The sequence below is a fragment of the Equus przewalskii genome, chromosome 3, assembly GCF_037783145.1.
Source record: "Equus przewalskii isolate Varuska chromosome 3, EquPr2, whole genome shotgun sequence".
NCBI lineage: Eukaryota > Metazoa > Chordata > Mammalia > Perissodactyla > Equidae > Equus > Equus przewalskii.
Window position 1 is genome coordinate 547,569 of NC_091833.1, and position 19,941 is coordinate 567,509.

General features: G+C 37.3%; 1 protein-coding gene across 1 annotated transcript in view; it reads right to left on the bottom strand.

The window, feature by feature from the left end:
• ITFG1 (integrin alpha FG-GAP repeat containing 1) overlaps positions 1-19,941 on the bottom strand; it is a 266,570-nt gene that overhangs the window by 62,406 nt on the left and 184,223 nt on the right. Inside the window, exon 13 of the mRNA XM_070613598.1 lies at positions 15,938-15,981. Coding sequence (XP_070469699.1) covers positions 15,938-15,981 — 44 coding nt within the window. The remainder of the gene's footprint in view (positions 1-15,937; positions 15,982-19,941) is intronic.

The window sequence follows — 19,941 nt, forward strand, 5'->3', positions numbered from 1 at the left end:
ATTCTATATCTGTATTAATGTTTTGCAAGAGAAAGCACTGTTCTTTAGATAAGCAGTTTTAAAGCTTAGAAGTTAAACTATGGAATTATCTTTCTCATGCAAATATTCATTTTTTTCCTTTATAGTTTTATCATATATTTCAATATGTTAAAATATATTTGTTGCTTTGCATGCTTAGCAAGAAACATTGCTAATGTAGTATATACTTAACATAAAGGAGGTCATCTGTCCTAGGTTTGTTTGTTTGGAATAGGGTATGCTCTTTTATTCTTTAAACTTGTCTCATTCCAGTGAGGCTGAGAGATAACATTTATGAGGCTACGTTTATTACTGTGCTATCATCTCAAATTTACTTTATTATCCATAGTCTAGTCTATGTACCGGAAGACTGGTATCTTGGGCTATCAGCACTGTTTTCGGTGCAACTTCCCAATTATATTCTTGAATATTTTTTCTAATTCACACTTGGAGAATTTCATACTATTATCCACAGTATCTTACTTTACAGATTTATTTAGGCAATTTTTACCTTTCTTCCCCTATACTCAATTTAAAAAATCAGGTCAAGCAAGTCTCTCTTCTGAGTCCTAAAGCTGAAGTTCACTTCTCACCATGGGCCAGTGACTCTAATATTTGAAGACAAGATCCAAACATCCAGATTTGATTCTTCCACACAGTGGTTCAGTGTGGGGCAAGGATCCATGGGGGTGGTCACAAAACCCCACTGTAGAAAGGGTGACTAATCAGCAGCAGCACTAAACTGCGGTTATTCAGACTTGGGTATTTCGACAACATTTTCCTGAGAATGACAAGTGAGTCTGTCACTTTAGGAAAATGACTGACAGTATTTGTTTCTAATAATAAAGTTTGAGCTTCCAAACGAAAATTGGAATTTTGGAAGACTTGTATCCACCACTGTGAGACTGACACATTAAAAATTTAAAACCTTTTTTGATGAGATCAGTGGTGATATTAACAAATGTGTTTTTAAATATTATATAATGAAATGTGTCAACATTAGGAAGATCTATACACCTCAGTAAACCAATATTTTCCAAGTGACCAATGCATGATGTTACAAAACCATGCATGGATAAAAGACCATTTAAAGTACAAGATAGACCAGTGAGTTTTCAAGTAACAGAGAAGAGGAGAAGCACTTCTGGAATGGAATGGTATAGTAAGGGCCTCAAAAAAGTCTCCTTCATAAAAGCAGTGAGAAAACTGGCAAAAATTTTCAAAATAATTTTTTCAGAATTCTGGAAATCAGCCAAAGGTTTGCAAGAATCTGAGGAATATCTGTTGAAGAAAAACAACTGAATCTTGATAAGAATATAGTAGTCCTACCTTAAACATGGTTTCACTTTCTGTAGTTTCAGTTACCTGTGGTCAACCATGGTCCAAAAATATTACATTGAAAATTCCAGAAATAAACAATTCATAAGTTTGAAGCTGCGCACCATTCTGAGTAGTGTAATAAAGTCTCACGCTGTCCCACTCCATCCTGCTCAGGGCATGAATCATCCTTTGTCCAGCGTATCCATGCCATGTATGCAACCTGCCTGTTAGTCACTTAGCAGGTGTCTTGGTTATCAAATCAACTGTATGTTATTGCAGTGCTTGTGTTGAAGTAACCCTTATTTTATTCAATAATGGCCCCAAAGTGCAAGAGTAGTGATGCTGGTAATTTGGAAATGCCAGAGAGAAGCTGTAAAGAGCTTCCTTTTAAGTGAAAAGGTGAAAGTTTGTGACTTAATAAGGAAAGAAAAAAAATCATACGATGAATATGCTAAGATCTATGATAGCTTTTATTATAGTATATTGTTATAATTATTCTATTTTATTAGTTATTGTTGTTAATCTCCTACTGTGCCTGATTTATAAATTAAATTTTATTGTACGTATGTATAGGAAAAAACACAGTATATAAAGGGTTCAATACTATCTGTGGTTTCAGGCATCCACTGGGGGTCTTAGAATGTATCCCCCATGACTAAGCAGGGACTCCTGTCATGCACTTTGTTGTGTTTTAATTTGCCCTATTCCTATAATGCTCTCCCTAGCTCTGAAGTAACCTTGAAAGCCAACAGCTTTGAACTCAGGAAGCTATGAAAATGAATAGCCTAGCAGCCAGTGGGGGTGCAGAATAAGTTGAGAGCTCCCCAAAGCCCCATCCCCAGAGAATTGTCACTATTTGATCTATCTGGCAGTTTCCTGAAAAGCTCCATCCTTAGTATTTGTCTTTATTTGGCCAGACTGAGAGCTTGCTCGGTGTGAATAGCTCTATCAAACTGGAACATTTGTTAAAAACAATCATTAGCAACTGTTTATACTGAAGCTGCATGAGGTAGTATATCAATTTGGGCTAATAAGCAGTTGACCAAATCTTAAAAGAAAAATGTGAATGAGATGTTCAAAGGGGGTGTTTTGAAAAGCTCTGACATATTCCTGGGAATCTAGAAAGCCACACATGTGCAACACTGTTTTCAGACAAAAGACCTAAGAAGGCCCTAGTCTCTCACCTAATCTCTCATTTAAGGAAACCTCTGTCCAATCATAGCTGACCACTAAGCTAACTGAGTAGGAACTTCAATGGCTACACACAGTAAAGAATAAAGACTTTACAGGATTAGTCCAGGAAAGTCACTGAACAAACAGCAAAAACAACAAAAAACAGGAGCAACAACAACAAACAGCAACAACAACAAACTCAGGGAAGGGATTTCCAGGGTTGAAACATTATTTAAAATGCCCAGTTTTCAAAACAAAAAATTATGACACACACACAAATAGGAAAGTATGGGTCAAACATAAAAAGGCAGTCAGTAGAAATTGCCCTCAAGAAAGCCTAGATGTTTGACTCATTAGGCAGAGACTTTAAATTAGCTCTTACATGTTCAAAGAACTAAAGGAAATCATGTCTAAAGAATTGAAGGAAATTATAAGAACAACGTCTTACCAAAACAGAGCATCAATAAAGAAGTAGAAATCACAAAAAAGAAGTAAATTCTAGCTTACAATAACTGAAACGAAAAATTCACTAGAGAGGGTCACCAGGAGGTTTACATTGGCAGAAGAAAGAATCAACAAATTGAAGATATGTCAATTCAGATTATCCAGCCTGGGGATCAGAAAGAATAATGAGGAATGTAAAGAAAATGAACAGAAACTCAGAGACATACAGGGCACCATGAGGAATACAAACAATAATGGGATTCCCAGAGGAGAGGAGAAAAAGAAAGTGGCAGAAAGAATACGTGAAGCAATAATGACTCAAACTGCCCAACTTTAAATACATCAATCTGAACACCCAAAACCTCAATGAACTCCAAGGAGGATAAACTTGAAGAGATCCACACCAAGACACATCACAGTCAAACCCCACCAAACACATCATGGTCAAACTGTTGAAGGCTAAAGAGAGAATTTAAAATGCAGGAAGAGAGAAGCAGCTCATTATGTACAAGGGATCTTCCATAAGATTAATAGCTGATTTCTCATCAGAAACCCAGGAGACCAGAAGGCATTAGGATATTCAAAGTGTTGAAAGACAGACCGTCGACCATGAAGTCTAAAATCCAGGAAAATTATCTTTCAAGAATGAAGGGGAAATTAACAGATTGTGAGATAAAAACAGAGAGAATTTCTTATTAACACACCTGACCAACATGAAATACTGAAGGGAGCTCTGGCTGAAATGAAAGTACCTTGGTAACTCAAATCCACACAAATAAAAAAAAAGGTACCAGTAGAGGTAACTAAAGGTAAATATACTAGATGGTATAAATGTATTTTTGTTTGTAGCTCTTTTCTGCTATCTAAAACACTACTGCATAAAGCAATAATTAAAAAATCATGTCATTGGGCTCATAATGCATAAAGACGTAATTTGTATGACAATACAGGCACAAAGGAGGGGGGTAAACTGAGGTAGATCAGGGCAAAGTTTGTTTATTTTATTGAAATTAAGTTGGTATTCTTTTTTTTTGAGGAAGATTAGCCCTGAGCTAACTACTGCCAATCCTTCTCTTTTCGCTGAGGAAGACTGGCCCTGAGCTAACATCCATGCCCATCTTCCTCTACTTTATATGTGGGACGTCTACCACAGCATAGCTTTTGCCAAGCGGTGCCATGTCCGCACCCGGGATCCGAACTGGCGAACCCCGGGCTGCCGAGAAGTGGAACGCGTGAACTTAACTGCTGTGCCACTGTGCCGGCCCCTTAAGTTGGTATTAAAATGACTAGATTGTTTCTAAGTTAAGATGGAGACTGTAATTCTGAGAGAAACCACTAAGAAAATAACTTAAAAAATAGAGTACAAGAAACAAGGGAATTAAAATGACAGCCTAGAAAATATACAACACAGAAGAAAACAGTAATGGTGTAACAGAGGAAGAAAAAAGATGTAAGATATATAGAAAGAAAATAGCAAACGGCAGACATAAATCCTACCTTATCAGTAATTATAGTACATGTAAATGGATTAAACACTGCTATCAAAAGGTAGAGATTAGCAGAATGGATAGAACAATATGATCCAACTACATGCTGTCTATAAAAGACACACTTTAAATTCAAAGACAACAAATAGGTTGAAAGTATAAGCATGGAAAATATACCATGGAAATAGTAACAAATGAGAGCTGGAGTGGCCATACTAATATCAGACAAAATAGACTTTAAGACAAAAATTGTTACTAGAGACAAAAAAGTACATTTTAATGATGATAAAAGGGTCGATCCATCAAGAAGACATAACAATTATAAACATAAATGCAGCCCCAGTTCCCTGGGGACAGAAGCTCCTGCACTTGGGGCCCTTCTGGACCTTGACCTATGTACCTCTTCCATCGGGCTGTTCCTGAGCTATATCCTTTTATAATAAACCAATAATCTAGGAAGTAAAAAACCCCCAAAAACAAAAACATAAAACATAAGTGCACCTAACAATAGAGCCCCCAAATACATGAAGAATTGACAGGAGAAACAGACAATTTAACAATAATGGTTGGATACTATTATAATCATTATTAATTATTATTATTATTTTGTGAGGAAGATTGGCCCTGAGCTAACATCTGTTGCCAATCCTCCTCTTTTTGCTTGAGGAAGACTGTTGCTGAGCTAACATCTGTGCTGGTCTTCCTCTATTTTATGTGGAATGCCACCACAGCATGGCTTCATGAGCAGTGCTAGGTCCATGCCCAGGATCCAAACCTGCGAACCCTAGCCTGCTGAAGCGGAGTGCATGAACTTAACTAATATGCCGCTGGGCCAGCCTCAAATCATTATTAATGATCAATATACCAGTTTCACTAATGGATAGAACAATGAGGCAGATGATCAACAAGGAACTAGGAGACTTGAACAATACTATAAATCAACTAGACCTAGCAGATACAACTAGAGAACAGCACACCCAACTCCAGCAGAATACATATTCTTCTCAAGCACACATGAACATTCTCCAGGGGGAACCATATACTAGACCATAAAACAAGCTCCAATAGGTGTAAAAGTACTGAAATTATACAAAGTATGTTCTCTTACCACAATGGAATTAAATTACAAATCAACAAAAGAAAGAAATCTAAGAAATTCATAAATGTATGGAAATGAAACAACAGACTTCTAAATAACCAGGGGATAATGTAACAGAGAAGGAAAAGTTCATTGGAAAGGTTTCAGATCTCACATTACAACTAACCTTTAAGTAACTGCCACTTGCTGAGTTTCGCTATAGTATTATCTGAACAGGATATGAAATCTTCCCTTTTTCTACTATACATCTGTGTGAAGTTAGATTTTTTTCCATATGTTTCAACCCAAACAACAAAAAACTAAATGTAAAAAGAGATGTAAGAATCTTCTGTCTTCTATTATGCTAGGTGTTAAAGAGATTTGAAAAAATGTAAAGCAGTGCTGCTCTTCCCTAATTTTTTAATTTGGAAAATACAGGGCTTTTTAAAATAAAACATAGATTGTGTTAACATGTAATGGGTTTATTGTTATTGCTAGAGTTAATAAAACCATTTAAAATTATTTCAGTGTTAATTTCATATAGAGTAATACTGATAGACATAACTCACATAAAGAAAAATTCTTTGGGGTCCTCAGACCCAGAAGTTTGAGAACTGCTGCCCTGTACCATGTACATAATGAGTAATTTGATTCCTGCTTTGCCCTTCCCAACTGAAATGATATGACTGGTACTTGTACCTGTAAGTCTTTTGGTTTCTTACCCCATATGTCAATAGCATTACATTTTTCAGAGTTTGTTTTTACCCCCCCAAATAGTGCCATTTATTTCCCTATGAATGTCCAGTACAAAATGTACTAAAAATGGTGATGCTTACACCAAGTGCCAAGACATGTAGAATTATTTTTACTTTGTGTCTCTTCTAATACAGTTGGGGTGCTACGAGTATTGCTGTATCCTTTTTTTTTTTTAAAGATTTTATTTTTTCTTTTTCTCCTCAAAGCCTCCCAGTACATAGGTGTGTATTTTTAGTTGTAGGTCCTTCTATTGTGGCATGTGGGATGCCACCTCAGCATGGCTTGATGAGCGGTGCCATGTCTGCGCCCTGGATTCAAACTGGTGAAACCCTGGGCCGCCACAGCGGAGCGCACAAACCTAACCACTTGGCTATGGGGCCGGCCCCTGCCATATCTTTAATACCTCTAACATACCTGGGTTACATTAGTGTGTTCCAAAGAAAATCTCAATTTTTAGAAATTTATAATTTGGGGAGTGATTATTTCTATCCTTGAGGAATTTTCAATTTAAAAGGATTAAGAATTTCTGAAACAATTAATTCCTCTAGTTAAGTATTTATGCACACATCTTAAATTCCTTTATGTGAAACCTGAAATACTAATATGCCAGGACTCAAACTATGGTATCAATCAGCAGTGATGACAACACATCTGTCAAAGTTTCATGTAACATCTTTCTCACACTTCTCTGAAATAATTTACTTATTTGTTATAGAATGGATGTTTGTCTTCACAAAATGCTTATGTTCAAGCCCCAGCTTCTAATGTGATGATATCTGGAAAGTCAGCAGTGTTAGTGATGTCATGAGGGGGGCTCTCATGATGGCATCAGTACCCTGATAAGAAGAGGCACCAGAGAGCTTGCTCTGCTCTCTCTCCACGTGCACAAACCTGGAAGAGGCCATGTGAGCACACAGTGAGAAGGTGGCCTTCGACCAGCCAGGAAGAGAGTCCTCATGAGCACCTGACCTTACTGGCACCTAGATCTGGAACTTCCAGCTTCCAGAACTGTGAGAAAATAAACTTGGATTGTATTTTGTAATGGTGGCCTGAGCTGACTAGTACAATAATCTAAGGACTATGAGTTATTCCATATATTTCACGTCATGAGAATATTTTAGGTATTAGCTTTCCAAATTCTGAAAATAAGAATGTAGTTTTTAGAGTCAGAAAATCTGACTTCAAATTTCTCCTCTTCCACTTATTTTCTGTGTGGCCTTCAGCAAGTTATTTAACTTCTTCTGCTTCAGTTTGCTCATCTTAAATTAGGGATAATCACATTACCTATCTCATAAGACTGGAGTGAAGACTGAGTAAATGTGTAAAATAAGTAGAACAGTACCTGGCACGTAGTAAGTGTTCAATATATATGCACTATTATTTTTTTATTTTGGCAAAGTAAGTTAATGTCTTTTTTTGGTAATGAAATCTCATTTTCAATTTTGTTGAACTACTGAGTGAGCAAAATCATTTCGATCAAAACCAGAAACATTTACCTTCTCGTTTTCTTTAATGTATTGGAGGATTCTAAAACTACAGGAATCATTTATTTGCATGAATGTATGTTTTATGTTTAGAATGAAATCCAACTTCTGAGTATATACAATCGCTGTGTAAGAAGACAAGGTTGTAGCTTACAGCAAAGCCCTTTTCTAGAGGTCCAGTGCTCTGGTTCTCGAACTTTAGCATGCCTCAGATCCAGCTGGTGGGATTGTTAAACTAGAGATTCACTGGCTATATCCCAGATGTTCTCATCTGGTAGGTCTGGTGGAGCCTGAGAATGTGAATTTCTTACAAGTTCCCAGGAGATGCTGATGCTGGTTTGGGGACCCCTTTGTAAGACCCACTATCTATTGGGATGACAGTTTGTATACTTTATAAAAATTGGCAGCTTGTGAGAATATTCAGTGTAACCGAAATATTTTTATAATGATTAGATTTGACTACATACAAGAGAATAAAACCATTAATTCAGTTGAGCACACAAAAAACAATGTTCGAAACACTTCTCATTCTTTTCAGTTGATTTTAGTGGTGCAGAAAACTGTCGTCTTAGTAGCAATGCTCCATTGTCAACCAACACAAATGCAAAGGAGTGAAATGAGGGTTCACAGAACTGAAATTTCACAGATTTGGAAGGCAGTTAGAGAGAGATTCAAGTTGGGATCATTAGGAAGCTTTCTGAATTGTGAGATATCATCTGCAATGTTTAGATTTATTTTAATTTATTTCCCTCTGAAAGGTATGCTCTTAAAAGCATTTATTCTATAACTGTTTTCACATGCTCTATACTATTATAACATCAGCATACTCATTTTTCATTCTTAACTACACAATAAAACAGCATGATCTTTTCCTCTTAAGGGCAAACTTAAGGCTGTCTATCAGCTAGGTAGGTATCTAAGTGAGCTGTAGGATCTTGTTGGATTAGGTGTGGGAGCAGAATTGCCTTGACAAGCAAAGAGGCAAGTCGAATACACCAGAAAATATAGATATTTCAGCATTAAATAGGCTTCATTAAAATTTACAAGCAAATTTTAATTTGCAAGTGACAAATTCAGAGAAAGGGAAGAAACATGAAGAGGGGGGCAGTCTTACCTTGAGCAATAAATACAGAGCATTTCAAATGAAAGAATTCTGTAGTTTATGTAGTATCACAAAAGACTGTTTAAAAACAACTTAGAGGGAACATCTCAGAAAAGGAACCTATCTGATTAAATGGATAATTAGGGTGCTGGCTTAAAAAGGCAGGTGCGCTAGTCGAACACGTAGCAGATCAGAGAAAGATGAAGCAGATTTTACTTTCTCTTGCAGTTGTTATTTCAGCCCAGGAGTTGGCAAACTTTTTCTCTAAAAAGCCAGATAGACAGTAAATATTTTCGGCTTTGTGGGCCATAAGGTCTTGTGCTGCAACTACCTAACTCTGATGTTGTAGCATGAAAGCAGCCATATACATGTGTAAATAAACATATACATACGTAAATAAATAAATAGTGGGCTATGTTTCCATAACATTTTACCCACAGAAACAGGCAGCAAGCTGGATGTGGTCCATTGGTTGGAGTTTTCTAGCCCCTATTCTATCCAACAGGAGAAGCAATAAGGCAGAAATTATAACCTTCTAACTAGTTTGTCTGATACAGACTTAGCCCTCTACACAAGGCTAATAAGCTGATGATATGTTTTTATGTTTAGAAATGTTTTCCACATACATGGGGTAAGGAAAAGGTACTTAATATACACAGGGATACTTTTAATAATATATAAAATAAGAAATTTCTTTTAACTTCCTTTAGTAAGTGAATAATTATGAAGTTCTTCAAAAAGTCATGACACAGTTTCCTCCTTTATACAGAGACATCTAAGTCCCTGAGTTGAACAGAAAAAGGCACAGGGTTATTTTCCTGGCTTGTAAGTGGTGGGAACAGGCATGTCAAGGTGCTTAGGCACGGACTTGGTGCTGCTCTTGTGGTCCTTAGCTTCATTTGAATTTTCCAGACCCACTTTTGAGGATACAACCTATGGTAACTGGTATGGTAATCTTAGTTGTCTAAGTGCAAAGAGTTCTTGCTTAATGAAGTGAACACATACTAGAGTTTCTATAAAATGAACTGTTTTCTCTGAGAATTTTTTAAATTTTTAAATTAAAAAATTTTTTTTTAAAGATTAGCACCGGAGCTAATAACTGTTGCCAATCTTTTTTTTTTTTTTTCCCCTGCTTTTTCTCCCCAAATCCCACCCAGTACATAGTTGCATATTTTAGTTGTGGGTCCTTCTAGTTGTGGCACGTGGGATGACACCTCAGCATGGCCTGATGAGCTGTGCCATGTCCGCGCCCAGGATCCGAACCAATAAAACACATGCCCGCCAAAGCAGAGTGCGTGAACTTAACCACTCGGCCATGCGGCCAGCCCCTCTCTGAATTTTTTTTTAATGAAGCAGAAACATATTTCCATGGAAAACATTTAGTAAAATGACAATACATTTTGGTAAGAAGTGATTAAGACATTAGCTATTCCCATGGAATGCCGAGCGCTATACCACATCATCTAGCAAGCTCACTTTCTGTGTGAAAATCTGAGTACAAATCTCTCACATATTGTCTACCTTTCCTTTTAAATGTCATTTCTTTATTTTTTTTATTTTTTAAAGATTTTTATTTTTTTCCTTTTTCTCCCCAAAGCCCCCCAGTACATAGTTGTCTATTCTTTGTTGTGGGTCCTTCTGGTTGTGGCATGTGGGACGCTGCCTCAGCGTGGTCTGACGAGCAGTGCCATGTCCGCACCCAGGATTCGAACCAACGAAACACTGGGCCGCCTGCAGCGGAGCGCGCGAACTTAACCACTCGGCCACGGGGCCAGCCCCTTAAATGTCATTTCTAATATTTGTTTGAAAGAATTCAGAAAAGTTGAATGAAAAAAATTAGTAATCTCTCAATTTTTCCACACTGTAAGTAAAAAAGGGACTACATTTGGCTCCTTTTTTTCTATTCTAGGTTGTGTCATACTTAATGCAGTTTAGGTGTTGTATTATACAGATTCTTTTTAACCAACTGTCCTCTGTATGCCTGTTGACTTATATATAATCAGGGTTGGCATACCTGTTTTTTCTTCAGAGACTATCTTTTTCAATAGCTTGGACAAATCTTGGTGGTTTTTATGTCAGTGTCAAGTACCTGATTATCTAACGATTTGTTTCAAGGTCTGGGGCTCCTACAATGAAGACCAAGTATATTCTACAACATTGGCTCTGGATGGTAAAACAAAATTGGAAGAACTTATAAGAAATATTATTTTAGATAAAATAAATATTAATTATGCAATATAAATTTATGATTCTAAAATATCAGAAAAATAGCTGACTTACAGTATGGACTTTATTTTTCTCAAAGCGCATCTCTGGTAGGAAGTGCAACTACTTTACTACTGAAGGAAGATTTCTCTCCCCTCCTGGCAATAGCGCAGCCAGTGAGAAGTGCTACAGCTCATCCAATGAGAAGCTGTTGTCACCCTGAACCGTTATTTTCCCTCAAAGAACTTTCATTTAGAGCAGCCCCACCCTACACCCTTTTGCTCCATAAAAGCAAGTCCCTTCCTTTGTCCCTCTGGATTTGCCTGCGGTTCACCATAGCATGCACATCCTGATTTGCAAGTCTTTACTGATCTCAAATAAACCCATTTTTGCTGGCAAAATAACTGGCTATTTGTTTAAGGTCAACAATATAAAATCCTTACTTATCTCTTAGAGATACACACTGAAGTATCTATAGAATATAAGACATGATGGATTCGCCTTAAAATAATCTAAGGGGGGCTGTGAGTGGAATAAGCAGGAGGTGGGGGTATAGGTGAAATAAGATTGGGTACATGACGACAGTGTTGAAGCTGGGTGGTAGTACGGGCACAAGGAGTTTTATTATGCTAGTCTATACTTTTACAGATGCTTAAAATTTTGCAAAAAAGAAGTTAAAGGAAGAATTCAAGGTAAAGAGCAATAAATGACATGGAGGATGATACATTGATAAAAGCCCTGAAGTAACATGGACACAAACTTTTAAGATAAAGCAACACTGACAAAGAACCTCAGTGGTGCCTGAGGAACAGTGGGGTACGGTCAGGGAAGATCGGAAGGAGGGATAGCCAAGGGGTGCAAAAAAACTTTTGGATATGATATATTGTTTGTTATAATATATATAGCCATTAAAAATATATTGTGTATATATATATATATATACACACACACACACACAATATATGTCATGACATCAAATTGAATATATGAAATATGTGCGGTTTACTGCACGTCAATTGCACTGCAATAAAGGTGCAAAAATAAACAAGAAAAATAAAGCAATACTGATAAAAATGCAAGGAGAGTTTCTGCTTTCTGGTCTGACATGTAAAGAGCTTGGAAATCATCAGTCCTATCCTCACAACAACAACAAAAAAGCAGAAGAAATGGAAAATCAACTCTTCTCAGATTCATCAGAAAATTGAGGTCATAGGGCAAACTACTCCCAAACTGGAGCAAGAAAGGCAGATGCGCAGAGTCAGAGCCTCCTGAGAGCAAAAGCCCAGGAGCAGAAGACTGAAACTGGAGCCAGTGCTGGTTGGAACATCTGAACTGTAATTGAGAAATTGCTAGAGGATCAGTGTGAACTAGTTAGCTCAAAACTTGGGGGGAGGGGGGAGGCAGTCTTAGAGGAGCCCCACGCTTTTGTGAGTTTTACCTCCAGAAGTGCAACAGATTCTCAGGGGGAAGATTGGAAAAACAAACAAACAAACAAACAATACAACTCTCAAGCTTCTAGCACAAGGAAGGGAAAAAACCATTTTGAAATATGCCCAGAGCTCTTTGTTCTCCTTAACAAACGCCCTCAAGGAAAACTATTTTATCAGAGCTTAAGTGACTTGGGTTTTACCAAAACCTAACCAACCTGGCAGAAAGGAAACACCCACCTTCAACACCCTCTAGGCTTCCTGTCTCCACACCAAACCGCAGATCCAGGAAGCTTAGAGAACACCAAACAGGAAAAATACCTAAAAATCTAAACCTATGCATGTCATAGTCAATCAGTGGAAAATCAAAGACAGAGAAAATCCTGAAAGTAACCAGAGAAAAAGAATGGGAGAAAAGATGACCAGAGGTCCATATAAGAGTATGCTATAATTATGAATACTGATTTGAGGTTGAAGAGTATGAATCAGTGGTGGTACCAATATGCAGGGCTGTATATATCTTTTTCTTCAGAAATGCCCAGTAGCCTAGGTCTAGGAGTGAACAAGAGGGATAGCTCGACTAACCCAGGGTTGTAATTTTGCCAGGAAGGTGCAGTAGAAGGAGAATGCTTTCTGAGAGTTAAAGGTAGTGGCAGAAGTGATGGTTGATGGATGGTAGCTAAATAAGGAGGGAGGTAAAGACAAGAGGGGCCTGATACAGGTGAAGATACTAATGGTCTTAACGTTGAACAGGTAGAGTAATAAGAGAGAGGGCTGGAAAAATAGGCTGTGGTCAGAGAGGTGAACGGATGGCACTGAGATTTCAAAAGTAAAACAATTCTGGTATATAAGGTCTAGAGTATGGCCATGAGACTGAGCAGCTAAAGTTGATTAAGAATGAAAAACTCTGGGATTTTTGAAATGGAGATGAAAGAATCTGGGTGGGATTAGTTGCTGACCTGAATAATTCTTTCCTCTCTCCATGTATGAGACAGGTTGCCTGCATCAGGTGGGAACACATAGGCAGCAGAAGAGCTATTCAACTCTTACATTAACTCGAGGTAGAGAATGTCATATAATAACTACATTTTCCCTCTCAGTCTCACACTGGGTCATAACTAACATGATAACACTTCTATTATGATCAAATGGATCTGATGTCAAAACAATATGAAGAAGATCCACTTTTTCATGAAATAATTTCACAAGTGGACATACATTTCATATATGGAAAACTGGGGAAGTACAGCGTGCATTCGTTTCTTTTAGGTTGTCATAAAATTGTGATCTATCATATCAGTGGGGAATGAAAATGAATATGTGAGGGGCAATTCAAGAGAATCTGAAGTTCAAAGAAAGTAATGAATAGATGAATGGGAGGCAGACGTATCACCTGCAGAAAAGCCCGAAGCTGCTGGACCGTTAGAGTAACCACTGTAACAACAGCTCTGCACGCGGGATTCCACTTATGGGACTTCCCACGATTCTGTTCTCCATATGATAGAGGTGGCTTTTATTTTAAGATAGAAAGAATGGGAGCTTTATTCATGTTAGAAGTATAATCTGCCTTAATCATATAGCCTTTCTATCAAAATTTCTGCGGGTAAAAAAAATTTCTGTGGGTAAAATGAGTGGGTTCAATTTCAATGTTTTAAAGTTCTCTGATTGATCATGTAATGAAAGAGCCACACAGTGGGGATATGGTCAGTAAGAGCAAGGAAGAGGAACAAAGGGTCTGAATATTTCACAAGCTGGGTGGACAATACTTGAATAACCAAGTTAACCTTTAGCCTCCAATTAATCCCATCTACACTTTAAAATTTTTAAAAATACTTTATTTTTTAGATTCACGGCAAAGGTGAGTGGGAAGTACAGAGAGTTCTCATATATCCTCTGCATCACTCCTCTCACAGCCTCCCCCACCGTACATCCACGTTTATGACATAAGAGCAGATGGGGTTGCCGTTCCCAGTGAAGGTGGTGACGCACTGTCCAGAACCTCCCTTCAGGACTGAGGCACATATTCCCTGAGTCGCTCCAAGTGTTGCTGCTGATAGCTCCCAGCTAGGTTCCTACCTAGAAATTGTTCTCAGCCAAGGAAGCGGGCTCTCAGGAATCATAACCCCTCCCTGGGGACTGCCTCCAGGCAATGCCTGATTGATGTTAGGAATACAGAGGCATGGCTCCTTTCCATCAACTTGGGCCATCTCTGAAGGACCATCCTAGCTTCACAGCTCTCCATGCATCAGAGACCAACTTCTCCTGCCAATCCTGCCTTCCTCACTACTTCAGAGGTGTTGCTCCCAAGTCCAGAGTAAATCTCTGCATGCAAATCTCTGGGTCAGGATCTGTTCCCACACATCTTAAATATGGGAAGTTTCCCAACCATACATAAAATGTTGGTAATGCAACGCTTTAATGGGAGAGTAAAAATACGAGACTAAAATCAGAACACCTAGCTTTGTGTTCTAGTTTCGCTACTTAAAAGCTCTATCACTTTGGATAAATGAATTTCTCTGAGCCTCAGCTGCCTCATCTTTATTTATTTCTTTTTTGAGGAAGATCAACCCTGAGCTAACGTCTGCTGCCAATCCTCCTCTTTTTGCTGAGGAAGACTGGCCCTGAGCTCACATCCATGCCCATCTTCCTCTACGTTATATGTGGGATGCCTGCCACAGCATGGCTTGCCAAGTGGTGCCAAGTCTGCACCCAGGATCCGAACTGGAGAACCTGGGCCAAGGAAGCGGAATGTGCGAACTTAACCGCTGCGCCACTGGGCCGGCCCCTCCTCATCTTTAAATGGGGGATAATTCCTTATGAAACAAGAGTTACTTTGAGGACCCAAGCAGGAATATACCAACACACACACGCTTTCAAATATAATGTAATATTCTTATTACAATTTATATGAACTGGCAATTTTGAAAACTAAGCCTAATTATTTTCACATTTCACATTTTGTTATTTCACTGAAAAATTCTATTAGACGGCAAGTCAATATCAAGACTATACCAAAAAAATTTAATAATTGTCTACTATATGCTTGACCCTGTGCTATGTAACAGGTATACAAAGATGGCATGGTTGCCCCCAAAGAATTACAGTCTAGTGTGGAGAGGCATTTAATATAAACAGGTAAGTGTGATCAAGTTTTACAGATGCCAAAATGGCAGTAGTATGTACAAATATAATTGGAGGGGTAGTCATTTTTTGAAGGGTATCAGAAAAGGCTTCATAAAGGAGGTGAACTGTGAGGTGAGGAAGTTTTTAGGCAAGGTACCTTATTCCCAGTAAAGTTTTTTTGAGCCCTGAAGGATACTTTAATAATTTCTAAAGAGGAAAAACAATTTGATTATAACCTATAACAACTATTTTGTGTATATCTTTTATCATGCAGAGAATTTTCACAGAAATATTTACAACTAAGAGTTAAGTTTACTTACTGTTATCTTACGAGGACAGTCATTAGAACAGAGACCACTAAGAACTGTGGAAAAATAAAGAAAAGGCTATTATTACTGTTATAATGTAAGCCTATATTTAAAGTGAGTTCTATCTTTTCACCTAAAATCTGTTAATATGCTCTGTTGATTCATGAACACAAGCAGAAACCAATTTGATTTCTTTAGATCTGAGTAAATTAAGTTTTCTGTTGTTCATTTTATACCAATATTTCACAAGCCTTTATGAAACAGTCAAGATGCTATTTTGTGAAATATATAGGTGAGATAATTACTGATAGTTACATCATACCATACCTACTGTTGGTTCTATTTTCTAAGTGGTTAGCTAAATTCCAAGGATGACTTAGAATCTAACAGAAAAGCGCCAATTAAAATGTATAGTGAGGGGGCTGGCCCAGTGGAGTAGTGGTTAGTTTGCACACTCCACTTTGGTGGCCTGGGGTTCACAGGTTTGGATCCTAGGTGCAGACCTACACATTGCTCAGCAAGTCATGCTGTGGCTGCATTCCACGTACAAAATAGAAGAAGATTGGCACAGATGTTAGCTCAGATACAATCTTCCTCAGCACAAAGAGGAAGATTGGCAACAGATGTTTGATCAGGGCTTCCTCACCAAAAAAAAAAAAAGTATACCGAGAAAAACAAATCGAACATTTAGCACTTTATATCTCAAACTAAACCTTTTCCATTTATCTAGTCAGTTTCTGGGTCAAAGATTCTGGCCACCCTTGATAACTATTATGGAAAACATAACTATAAAATAATTGATGGGTCTACAACAAATATACAAAAATGACAATGACACATTTATTCTATAATCACAACAAAGAAACAAGACAGAATATCTGAACATTCTTTATGTAAGCAACATGAGTTTTAAAACATAGCTATATTACCACCACTTCCCGTGAAGTGAGACCTTTGTAAGAAAGTGGACACTATGTGCTATTAAATATGCTATGTTACAAGTTAAAGAAAGACAGCTGACCGTTCTGCTCAAGCATGAATTATTTCAATAATAATTATGAATATTTGTTCAAATATATCCATAGGAAAATGGTTTCTTATTTATAGTCTATGAATGTGACATGACAATCATTCTAATAGAAATATTATACCTGGGCAGAGCATAAAGTACAGACACCAAGAAAGGAGCATGGCATATCATCACAAAAGAAGAAGCTGTTCCTTTACCATAGCATGTTTACATGAACAACTGAGGACACAGTGAAACAAACGTTTTACACTTGCAAGAACGGCTTCCAAAGTTTAAGTGTCCTAGCCCAGTAGTGTCTGGTTCTCATCCTTTCCTTCTCAAACTGTCCATGACCTGACTTTGCCCTCTCCTTTGCTCCTCTTCTCTCAGCTCTAGGCAGACTGGTGCTTCTTCTCCACTTGTCCCAAAATGGTTTTCATGAACTTTCATTTAAACCGTTATCTTGCTGAACAGTAATTACTTAATCACAAGTCTGCCTTTGAACTATATGTAAGCTCTGCATCATTTTATCCTTATTTTCTCAGGGCCTAACCCAATGCATTTGCTCAATAAATACTTGTTAAAGAAGGGAAAAGATAGATTATTCAATAAATGGTATGAGATAATTTATTATATGGAGGAAAATGAAGTTAGACTTTAACTCATAACATAAAAATTACATTTGGGAAAGACACAAATAATACAAAGAAGTCTTATATTTCAATAATAAAAAGACAACCCAATTAAAAAAATGAGCAAGGGATCTGAATAGGTATTTCTCCAAAGAAGATATAGAGATATAGAAAGCTCACGAAAATAGCTCAACATCATCAGTAATCAGGGAAATGCAAACCAAACCACAATGAAATGTAGACTATTCACAATATCCAAGAGCTGGAAGCAACCCAAATAAATGTCCAATGACAGATGAATGGAGAAACAAAATGTAGTATATACACACAATGGAATATTATTCAGCTTTAAAAAGGAAAGAAATCCTGTCACCTGTTACACATGGATGAACCTTAAGGACATTATATTAAGTGAAATAAGCCAGTCACAAACAGACAAATATTGTACAATTCCATTTATAGGAGGTAGTCAAATTCATAGAAACAGAAAGGAGAATGGTGGTTCCCAGAGGCTGGGGTGGGAGGAGGGGCAGTTGTTGTTAAATGGGTACAGAGTTTCAGATGTGCAAGATGAAAAAGTCTGGAGATCTGTTTCACAACAATGTGAATGTGCTCACCTCTACAGAGGTGTACACTTAAAAATGGTTAATGATGGTAAATTTTATATTACATGTTTTTTACCACAATAAAAAAAAATGGTTACACTGGTAAAAAACAAAACAAACCAATAGATACCACTTCATACCCATTAAGATGGGTATAATAAAAAAGTCAAATAATAACAAATGCTGGTGAGAATGTTAAGAAATTCGACCCTTCATACACTTCTGATGGGAATGTAAAATGGTCCAGCTGCTCTGGAAAAGTATCTGGCAATTCCTTAAAAGGATAAATATAGAGTTCCCATTTAACCCAGCAATTCCATTCCTAGGTATACCTCAAGAGAAATTAAAATATATGTCCACACAAAAACTTGTACATGAATGTTCACAGCAGTATTTTTCATAATAGCCAAAAGGTGGAAACCATTCAAATGTCATCAACTGGCGAATGGATAAACAAAATGTTGGTATATTTATATAATGGGGCATTATTTGACAATTAAAAGGAATAAAGCACTGATGTCTGCTAAAACAAGGATGGACCTTGAATACATTTTACTAAGTGACAGAAGTCAGTCACAAAAGACCACACATTATATGATCCCACTTATATGAAATGTGCGGGATATGCAAATCTATGGTACAGAAAGGAGTGGTTGCTTAGGGCTGGGAAGACTGAGGGTAATAGCTAGAGGGCACAGGGTTTCTTCTGTGGTGATGAAAATGTTCTAATATTGATTGTGGTGATGGTTGCATAATTCTGTGAATATCCTAAAAGCCATGGAATTGGTTACTTCAAATGGGTGAATGGTATGGTATGTGAATTATATCTCAAAGCTGTTACAAAATAAAAAAGAAACCATAAAATTTAAAAAAACTAATGACAAGGGGGTGAACTATTTTTTTTGTTGGCTGAGGAAGATTTGCTCTGAGCTAACATCTGTGCCAATCTTCCTCCACTTTATATGTGAGTCGCCGCCATAGCATGGCTGCTGAGTGGTGTAGGGCTGTGCCTGGGATCCGAACCCATGAACTCGGGCCGCTGAAGTAGAGTGTGCTAAACTTAACCACTACGCTGTGGGGCTGGCCCCAAGGGGGTGAACTTTTTTAAACATACATTACAAAGAAATACTATCACTAATATACAAAGAGCTTCTAGGTATGAGTTAGAGGATGATAATCCAATAGAAAACAAAAGATATCAAAGAAGCAATATCGAGAAGATAAAATGCAAATAATCAAAAACCATGAAGAAAGACACTCAATCTCACTAGTCACGAAAAAAATCAGTGTTATACCTAACAAACAGGCAAAAAACAAAAGACTGATAAAAATGTCTGTAGGAAAAACAATAAAATCAAAGATAAATGATAAACTAGGGAAAATATTTGCAACATATATCACAAAAGATTAATTACCCTAATATATATTATAGTGCATTTATAAATCAATAAGAAAATGAAAACGGACAAGGATCATTCATAGAAGTAAAACTATAAATGGCTCTTAAACATATGAAAAGATGCTGAATTTTACTCAGTATAAGAAAAATGCAAAATAAAAGCGACAATACTTTCCACTTGGGTAAGTGGTAAAAATCAAAAAGTTTAATAACCCATTGGGTTGGTGAAGGTGTTAGGAAACATGCACTGTCATACTATACTGCAGGTGGATGTGTAAAGTGACACGATGTCTACAAAGAGACATCTGTTAAAACAAATAATACTTATACTATAAAGTTCAAAACCAGGCAGAATTAATCTACAGTGTTGG